Here is a 10082-nt window from a genome sequence, read left to right as displayed (position 1 = left end):
AAGGTTTAGGTTTTACCAATGAGTAGTATAAATAACACCCCAAATTACTCTGGAAAGATACTGACAGGAAGCAGAGCAGCTTTAGCATGGATCTGTAAATTCTATCGACTGAGAGCTTTGGATGGTTCTTTATAGAGCCGCTCAGCTGATAGTTGGAGTGATAAGAGTTAAATCTTGGTTCTTGCCTCCTGGATGGACCCTGATTGAACTGAAGAGGTGAGGAAGAAGAAGGAAAAAAAAAAGATTAGTAGACCATAAATACAATGTTGTATTCCTCTACCCATTAAGTGCTTTCTTCAAATAAGCTTGTTGTGCTTCTTTAAAAAAAAGAATCGCTTATTTTACTTCATACTTGCACACGCAGACATACACACCGGCAAACCCTGCACATGTGTACATGCATGTGCAGGTGCACAGACACACATACCTATGAACATCTATTTTTACTATTCCATGTTCTATGTTGGCTTCCATAGTAGTAATCTCCTTCTGAAACCTGCCCCGAAAGAGACTGTAACATCTGGCAGATCATGAAATCAATTTGCTTAAGTAATGCCCATAAAACTGTCGTCCCTGCATGAACAACAGGCGCTGGCAATCTCAGATCTCCTCATTAAAATCCTGAGATGTCCTGCTTGCTCCCAGAAAACTGATGTCCTTAATAATGTGTATGCTTGCATTCTATGTAACCAAGATATACATGTGACAAAGCCTAACTACTGTGACTGTATAGGAGTCTAAATTGGTGAAGCCTGGAGCTGTTTCTCAAGCGTATAGAGAGAGGAAACAACAGTGCTCATTTCTGAATTATATATACAAATTAAAAACAAAGTAACAAACCAAAATCCTTTGTTATGATACCAGTTGAAATTGGACATGGCAGTTGTTAACTGGATTTAAGCCTCACAAAGCTGTCATGACTGGTCTCAAAGGTGCATTAAGATGCTAAAATACTCATTCTGAAATTATCCTCATTTCCTGAATCTAACTGGCTGTGGTGCCCTCTGCCACTTCCAGATTCTGTGTCAGAGTCACTCATTTCTGCATCTGAAAAGTAGCCATCAGTCTCATTGTCAAAAGGATGCAAAATAACCTTTGATCTTTCATTTTCTGGAGGTCCATGAAGCAATTCGGGCATCTTGTTCTGTGGTCTTTGAGTCCCTTTGCCTTCTTTCGGTAATTTGAACCTCACCACTGTTTTCAGACTACCTACTGAATCAGGCACTTGAACCAGAGAGTTAGGATCAGTTGGGGTGTATTTCATGACATCCTCATCATTGTTTAGGTTATTTATGAGACTCGGGGATGCTTGAGAATCATTTGCTTTTGGAAGAGGAAGTGCTGGATGAGAAGAGCCCTTCTTAGACGACTTTTTCACTTCACATACCCCTTTACGTTCTGACTGTAGCTTGTCCATACTTTTCTCTGCCTTGCCGTTTCTTAAATCATGGGATAAAGATTTCGTGGTGTTATTTGCCAAATAACTGCTGTTAGTCCATTTATTTGAATCCCCTTCTTGATGTCTTTTAAAGAGGGCATTTAAGCCATTTCTTGCTGTTTTTTTCTTAGTGTGTGTTCGATTTTTACTTTTAGTTTTCTTGGTTGTGTCACTCTGTTTCAATGGGGACTTCAAGGAATGATCCATCATAAAACTTAGTAAGGTCTCTTCATCTTGTAAAAGTTCCTCAGAAAGGCCTGGAGTTGTATTTTCACGATGGCCGTTGTTCAAGGACCACTCACTCATTGCCATGTTCTCTGTGGTGATCTGTACAGATTGAGCCAACCAGCTATTGAAGAAGGTCCCAGCAATGGGAAAGGAAGTTGACAAGCCTATTGCAAGAATGAGTAGAAACATAGAATGCATTAAGATCAGTCATTATTATTTTTTTACAACTCAATATAAATTCAAGTACTGTCTAATAATTAGATTACAAGAAATCAGTTCAATAATGCAAGAATATCTGAATCACATATGGCAACTACTTTGTGAAGAGCCACCGTCACATGGTCACTGTATTTTCTGAATGTAATTTTCCTTTTGCCTCACTGTTAAATACAGGTAATCCTTGATTTACAACAGTTTGTTCAGTGACCATTTGAAGTTACAATGGCACTGAAAAAAGTGAGTTATGATCATTTTCACACTTACAAACGTTGTAGCATCTCCATGGACACATGATCAAAATTCAGACGCTTGACAACTGACTCATATTTATGACGGCTGCAGTGTCCCAGGGTCATATGATCAACTTTTTCAAACTTCTGACAAGCAAAGTCAGTGGGGAAGTCAGATTCATCTAACAACCATATCACTAACTTAACAACTGCAGTGATTCAGTTAACAACTGTGTCAAGAAAAGTTGTAAACTGGGGCAAAAATCACTTAACAAATGTCCCATTTAGCAACAGAAATTTTGGGCTCAATTGTGGTTGTAAGTCAAGGACATTCTTACCTTAATAATATCCAATGCACCCTTTCTGATATTTTTTTTAGTTATGAATATATGGGATAGAAATTGCCTGCATGATGCATGAGCATTAAAGGGCTGGAATCCACAAAAGTTTATGTCACAATATATTTGCTAGTTTTTAAATCACAACAATACTCCAATAGTTTGGAAAAGTGCTGCTAAGCAGGCTCCCTGCTCTTGAGAGATGGAAACCCCTGAATAGCAGTTTTGGATGAATCAAATTATACATGCGAATGAAATAATATTTCAAATAAACAAGCTATTTCACTTATAGGGCAGGGATAGGGAACAGGCAATTCTTCTGGTAGAAAATATCCCATAAATTGGACACCCTGCCAGAAAAAAAGCACTTTCCACATGTGCCACCTGCTTTACTTCAGACAGTAGATAGTTTCTAAAGAAGATCTTAGTGGCTCTTATAATGCTTTGAGGAACAAGTCTCAAACTGTGGAACGTTTTAAAGATAACCACTAGTAGACTGAACTAAAAATACATGAGGAGTCACTGTAATAGTTGTGAAATGCTCTCGCAGTACCTGGACTCTATTGACGGCCTGGCAGATTGTTTTAATTTGCAGTTTCCAAACTGCTGCTGGAGTTCTGTGATTTTCATGGACTAATCTGGAGGCTACAGAGCGTGGATCACTAGGAACATGCTGTTTTTCTAAACTATCTACAGAATCAGAACCAGCATGATGAGGTTCTCCATCAGTGGACATCAGAACAGATGGATACCAGAAAAGTCCCCTCTAGCTTACAAGTCTCAAAGTAAAGCCAATCTTTCCTTCTGAGTAATAGTCTTTTCAAACACTGGTGTATATACAGCAAGTCAAGATTTGGACTGAGGTCATAAGACACTCTCCACCCGCTAAGTCTCTCATTCATTGTACACAGGGAGTTTACATCCCGTTGCTTGCTTTACCCTCCTCCTCCTCCTCCTCCTCCTCCGGAATATTTTCACTCTTTCGTAACTTCTCCAAGAGCCTGAAATGTAGCTTTCTGGAGCTACATATTCCCACTGCTTTCATCAGTGAGTAAGCTGAAGAGGGAGTGAAATCCAGAAAGAGTGGAATTTCTCCTTAAGATAGGCCCTGCATTTTGAATCAGTATCTCCCTGGAGCTAGGCCTTACTTTCTGCCCTTCCCAATGGGTAAAACTGTTTCAAGGGGGTCGTAAGCTCCCAGTGATTTGAAGAAGTACTCCTTAATATGGATTTGGCCAGTAGATGGGGCTTTGCAAGGGAAGCAATGTTCTGGTCCCTGCTACCATCATCTGTCACCCTCTCACAACAATCCAATCCCATTTTAAGGAGCAACACAGTTCTGTTTAAAGTCATGTGAAACTGCATCCAGAATTGGACTATTGCCCCACACAGATGAACCACAATCTTAACAATATCTCCACCACTGATTAGCCTATTGGTGCTTGTGCAGACTTTTCTCAATCACCGATTGATGCTGCTGATTTAGCCCTTCTAAATGTAATACCTAAAGTATGGATGACCCCATTAAAGAAAATAATGGAAAAAGGATAAAATTCTATAGCATCTCAGCATATATATATATATNGATTCTACTGTAACAGTGGTTGCTCAGGGAAATCTGGAATCAAGTAACTCTACATGATGATTCTAATCGCTAAATTGAAGAATCTGTTCAGAACAACATTACGTGTGAGTGAGTGCATGGAGAATTGCAGAAGAAATAAAATCAAAATAAATCTTCAATTCCTGGTTCTTCTCTAGCATCAGCCATTCAGTCACCCATCAGGACAGAGGAGCACCCTGTGCACATTTTTACCAAATGGATGCTGCTGGAGAGAGGGAACTTGGATATTCATAAAGCAGGAGTGTCAAACTCAATTTCACTGAGGGCCGCATCAGCATTGCGGTTGCCCTGGGGGAGGCGGGTGGGTGTGGCCAGAGTGGGTGTGGCCTACTGGGTGGGCATGGATAGAGTGGGTGTGGCCTACTGGGTGGGCGTGGCCAGCTCTACATCATTCGCGTCAAGGGTGCTTATGGGGGTCTGGGCAGCAGTGGGACAGATCTGAGGGTCTCTCATAGAAGGGGGTGGGACCGGGGCAAGTGCCAAGGCATGGTCCACCGGGGCAAGTGCCAAAATGGCCACCACAAAATTGTACATTGGCTCCCAGCTGGCCTGGGCCAGGGCCAAGGCAGCAGGGGCCGTTCCCTCACTGTTTCCAGGATGGCTTCGCGGGCCACATGAAACCACTTCGCGGGCCACATCCGGCCCCCGGGCCTTGTGTTTAACATGTCTGTCATAAAGGGTCCATAACAGTGAACATGGCCAATCTGAAACACATATTTACAGTGGTTTGTCCTGTCCACCAGCCCCACAAAATCATGCCTGTTGTTCCTATGCCCCATATTCTTTTCTCTGGATACATGGACTGTGTTCCAAAAACAGCACAGCCTGCAGAGGCCCATTGCTTTTATTTTCTAAGGCTACTAGATGGGCTATGTGGAATCCAGAGACATTTTAGAAGAAAAGATAATGCTATATAAAAAGTAAGCAAATAAAAATGAAGAGCCTGGCAAGTACAAGAGACACATCCCCTAGCACACTGATGCCTGCATACCACAAAGTCTATCCCCAACTGTGATGGTTTTTGTGTCATAACTAAATGACCCAATTAAACAGCTGCATCCAAGAATATCTATACAGTGGAACAGCCATTATATACTTGAGCACTCTGCCCAGAGGAATGCCATCTGCAGTTTGCAAAATATTATACCCTATATATCTGACACAAACAAGTATGAATACAAAAAAACACAACTCCCGTTTTTCAAAAATTATCCCGTACAGCTCCAATGAATGTGAGTCAAAAATATACTTAAAACATTAATTTCTGAGAAAATATTTTGAGTATTTACAACCTCATCTATGTGACTCTGCGGGCTTGATAGGTTTCAAACGTATATTTTGAAGCTCAACTTACCCAGCTGTCCCAGTACTAACTCATTCCCTGATTTTCTCTTTTCTTTCTTCTCAGGACTGCTTTTTCTATCATCTCTTCCTTTTCTTTTTGGATCACTTCTCCTTCCTTTTGTTCTCTTCTCAGCTTGCTCTGTTCAAATTTAAAAACAGAATGAATCACTGCTTATCTTATTAATTTAAAACACTGGTTTCTTTCACATTCTTCAAAGTATCTTATGGTGAATTACATTATGTAAAATATGCCAGATAAAACAATAAAATAAGTTAACAGTTTTAAACATACAGTAATATGTCCAATCAGAGAGCCAGTTTGGTGTAGTAGTTAAGGCATCAGGCTAGAAACCAGAAGACTTTTAAGTTCTAGTCTTGCCGTGAACACAAAGCCAGATGGGTGACCTTGGGCCAGTCATATTATCTCAGCCCTAGGAAGAAGACAATGGCAAACCACTTTCAAAAAACCTTGCTAAGAAAACTGCAGGGACTAGTCCAGGTAGTCACAAGGAGTCAACAATGACTCCAAGATAGCAAATGAAAATAAAAATGTGAATCAAAAAAATGAGTCAAAAGAAGAATCAGACTAGAGCACGGGTGTCAAACTCACTGCGTCACATGACATGCTGGGGTTGGTGTGGTCTCCGCATGATGCAACCGGCCCAGGGGCCGGCAGTTTGACACCCCTGGCCTAGAGTCTCTGTGGAATCACAAATGGACTAAAGTCCAATCCCTTTTCAATTCTGTTGACCCTTATTTAACCCCAAGATAGTGCTGATCATTAGTGGAATAGATTCTTGTGCATAGGCATGATTAGTAATAAATCTGTCTAACTGGAACTTCACATGTGGTCCTGATCTTTCGTGTACCCCGGCCTTAGATCAGGGTGGCAGCGGCCTGGAGAAGGTCTCTGGTGCCCGGATTGGGCTGTTGGAGGGCTGCGGAAGCATTCCCCCAGCCTCACATCTGGGTGGCAGCAGGAACCACGGCAGAGAGGAGACAGATCTTTTCAAGGGGAGTCCAGTGCAGCAGGAAGGGAGGGAGACGCATGAGGTATCTTAGTGGGTAGGAGAGACCTTGGGGCCTGTTCTATCACTAGGCCCTCCATGGCCTTCCCCACCCTGAGATACCTCATGTTCACTTAACAAGCTGCGTGGGTCTTAACGAGCAAGGAAGTGATCTCGTTCGAGGTACGAGATTTACTCCCATGAGTTTTCGAGTTATGAGTGGAATGGGCAGGCTCCATTACACTCGTAACTCAAGGACTACCTGTAGTGCTGATCATTAGTAGAGTAGATTAATATCAAACACAAAAGATCATCACATGTGAAGTTCCAATTAGACTGATTTATTACTAATCATGCCTATGCACAAGAATCTATTCCACTAACAGTCAGCACTATCTTGGGGTTAAATAAGGGTCAACAGATATCAAAAGGGATTGGACTTTAATCCATTTGTGATTCCACAGAGATTCTAGGGTGATTCTTCTTTTGACTCCACCCCCAGGTTCTGCCACTCCTTCTCCTACAGTCTTATTATTTAAATTAATTAAGACCATTAGGCGGACTATCTGAATTAAACACAATAATCCTATTTTACATTCTGGTGGTTCCTCTTGGCTGCGATTCTGAAGTCATTATACAGACTATGCATATTTATATTTGGGTCAATAAAACATTACAGATTTTGCAAGAGTACGTCATGTCATTATTATCCTTTCTATAAGGCTACAGTTCCATTTCAATGTAATTTCCACATTTTCAGTATAATCTTAGTACATAGTTAATCATTTACAGAACAGGAATTTGAGATTATGAAGGACTAAGGTAAAAAAAAAAAAGATGCAAAGGTGGCAAAATTCCAAAATGTATTCAGTGGAATCGTGCCAGATGGGACCATGATCCAATGATAAAATACATGCTTCACCTACATACAATACCAGATTTAACCTTGGACATCCACCGCTAGTAACTGATATAAAAGATCTTTGCTGGTGAACTTCTAGCAATTTTCTCAGTTTTCACTAGCTTTGACTCCTTCACGTTGGAGGTCAAATATTTTGTTGGCAATTACATTTATAAAACAAGTTTATGAAGATAACATTGGTAGACATTTAAACACACGTTTTCTGGACCAAAGTTTAGTAAAGGTTGCACAAGAGCACGTTTATTATTCTTATATCCTGCTACACCGCCTGAACGGGCCCCTTAGGGCATCCTACAATATTAAATTACAAAACAATTAAAATCCAATCTTAAATGGTCACAAAATATCAATAAATGCTTAACAATTAATTTAAAATAGCAGTCTAATAAATCTACAGGGCAACACAAAAAAGCAGAGCAATAAAACCAGTCATTTTAAAATTAAATCTGTCCTGCTCTCTAACTACCTGTTACAGTAGAAACATTTGGCTAATTTTTTGGATGGGGATGCAGTCGTGACTTCTGGGCTTCCTCAAGGACGAAATTCCAGAAGTCACTAAAGGGAGGCCAGGCCTACATTTCCATTTTGTCCTTTCAAAAATATCTCGGAGTTCCCACTGGCTTCTCTAACTTCATTGGATGACTGCTTGTCTTCTGGCTGCTCTCTCAAGCCATCTGCCCTTATAGGCAATAGTAATTAAGTCTGCCATTTTCTCCCCCTCCCCCCCTGCACAAATGGTTGGACTACCTCATTTTTCCTTTTGCATTTATTTACACTCACACTTGAATAATTACAGGTAGTCCTCAACTTATGTCCACAATTGAGCCCAAAATTTCTGTTGCTAAGTGATACAGTTAAGTGAGTTTTGCCTCGTTGTATGACTTATTTTGCCAGTTATTAAGTGAACCACTGCAGTTGTTGAGTTAGTAATGGGGTTGTTAAATGAATCTGGCTTCGTCATTTGAGTTTGCAAAAGGCAACCGCATGACCCCAGGATACTGCAACTGTCATAAAGATTAGTCAGTAGCCAAGCATCTGAATTTTGATCTTGTGACTATAAGGATGCTGCCATGGCCATCAGTGTGAAAAATGGTCATAAGTCACTTTTTTTTCAGTGCCGTTGTAACTTCAAATGGTCATTAAATGAACTGTACTTCAAGCTTTTAGCTCATCGCTAATTCTTATTAATTGCAATGGGTGCATAAGGAACAGGCTTAGAAAACAGAGAGTGAACTTTCACAAGGAATCTGTATTAAGGTGCCAAACTGATATTAGAAAAACAAATGTGTCTATCTGATTCTATCCTTGATGGATGGCTCTTTTCTGGATTATAAGCCTCTTACTGGGAGTGCAAACATGTTGTTGTGGTTTTGTCTCTCTTATCCCAAGAGATCTTGATGTAATGCTACACAGCAGTTTATAAAGCACCCACTTTTGGAGGTTTCTGCCTAATGCAAGTCAGTTGTGCTTAGTTGCTACTTTGTGGTTAGAGCTACCAAGATGAAAACACAGCAGGTCTTGCCTACTACTGTATGAACTTATTCCTAAGCCTCCAGAATGGGCTGCCATCACAACAAGAATACTGGAGTTAAATACTATTGGCTTAAAGCAATTAGGCCTTTGTTGCAGCCAGTTAATAAACCACTATTATTCTTTTAATATAGGATTTATATTTGCAGGCTTGCCAATCAAAGATTTTTTTTCCTCACAATTACTGAACCGATTTCCAGGAAGAAAAGCAAAGCAGAATTGATGTTTGCTCAGTTCCTGCCAGCGAACTGGAGAAGGGCAGACACATTTTTCACTTGACTTAACAAATGAAATATATGGCTTTGTTTAGATGGTGCAGTGCTTCCAAACAACAATATCAATGCTAGACTTTTTGAAAAAGAAGCCTGTCAAAAGGAACAGCTGGATTTCAAAGCCTGACAACTAGAGGGTTGTTTTTCAGTTCACAGAAGATAGATAGGGGAAAAGCAGCTTTCAGACTGGCAACCTTTCCAAGCTTTAGGAGACATCGCCTGCCTAAAAGATTATTCATCAGCCACACAATCGACCACCAAATTCAGCTTGTCCATTAATGTGCCAAATACATTCTACACACAGCTGTACATTAATTAAGATGCATGCAGCAATTAATAAACCTATACTAGATCAATGATAAAGGAGGAACGGGTCTTCCCTCTGTGAAGGAAAAAAACAGAGAGCAAGACAACTTGGGTTAATCTGAACAATTCAACGGGAAAACAAGCCAAACCATGTAACTACAGGGCATCATTGACTTACAACCATTTGCTTAGTGACCATTCCAGGTTACAATAGCCCTGAAAAATGTCACTTACAACCAGTCATCACACTAACAACCAATGCAGCATCTCCAGAGTCATATAATCAAAATTTGGTTGCATGGCATCTGGCATGTATTTACAATGATAACAGCATCCTGGGATCACATGACTGCCATTTATGACTGTCCCGGCCAGCTTCTGGCAAGCAAAGTCAATAGAAAAATCCGGATTCGCTTAAAGACCACATGATTCACTTAACAACTACAATGATTTGCTTAACAACTGTGGCAAAAAAGTCATAAAATTGAGCGCAATTCATTTAACAACCACCCTGCTTAACAATGGAAATTCTGATCTCAACTGTAGTCGTAAGTTGAGGACCACCTATATACCAAAATGAAACTTAAGAATATTGGAAATAAGGATGCTCAGCTAATCTTCAAA

At 40.4% G+C, this 10082-nt stretch overlaps 1 protein-coding gene across 1 annotated transcript in view; it reads right to left on the bottom strand.

Moving 5' to 3' along the window:
* Positions 1–878: 878 nt before the first annotated feature.
* JADE2 (jade family PHD finger 2) overlaps positions 879–10082 on the bottom strand; it is a 208626-nt gene continuing 199422 nt past the window's right edge. Inside the window, exons 11-12 of the mRNA XM_029285772.1 lie at positions 5432–5560; positions 879–1830 (exon numbers count right to left, since the gene is read on the bottom strand). Of these exons, the coding sequence (XP_029141605.1) occupies positions 938–1830; positions 5432–5560 (1022 nt within the window). The 3' untranslated portion in view covers positions 879–937. The remainder of the gene's footprint in view (positions 1831–5431; positions 5561–10082) is intronic.

This window comes from Protobothrops mucrosquamatus, unplaced genomic scaffold (assembly GCF_001527695.2).
Source record: "Protobothrops mucrosquamatus isolate PMUCROS unplaced genomic scaffold, P.Mucros_1.0 scaffold_186, whole genome shotgun sequence".
Taxonomy (NCBI): Eukaryota; Metazoa; Chordata; class Lepidosauria; order Squamata; family Viperidae; genus Protobothrops; species Protobothrops mucrosquamatus.
Note: the sequence above shows the minus strand (reverse complement) of the source record. Positions and strands in the feature narration are given on the sequence as shown.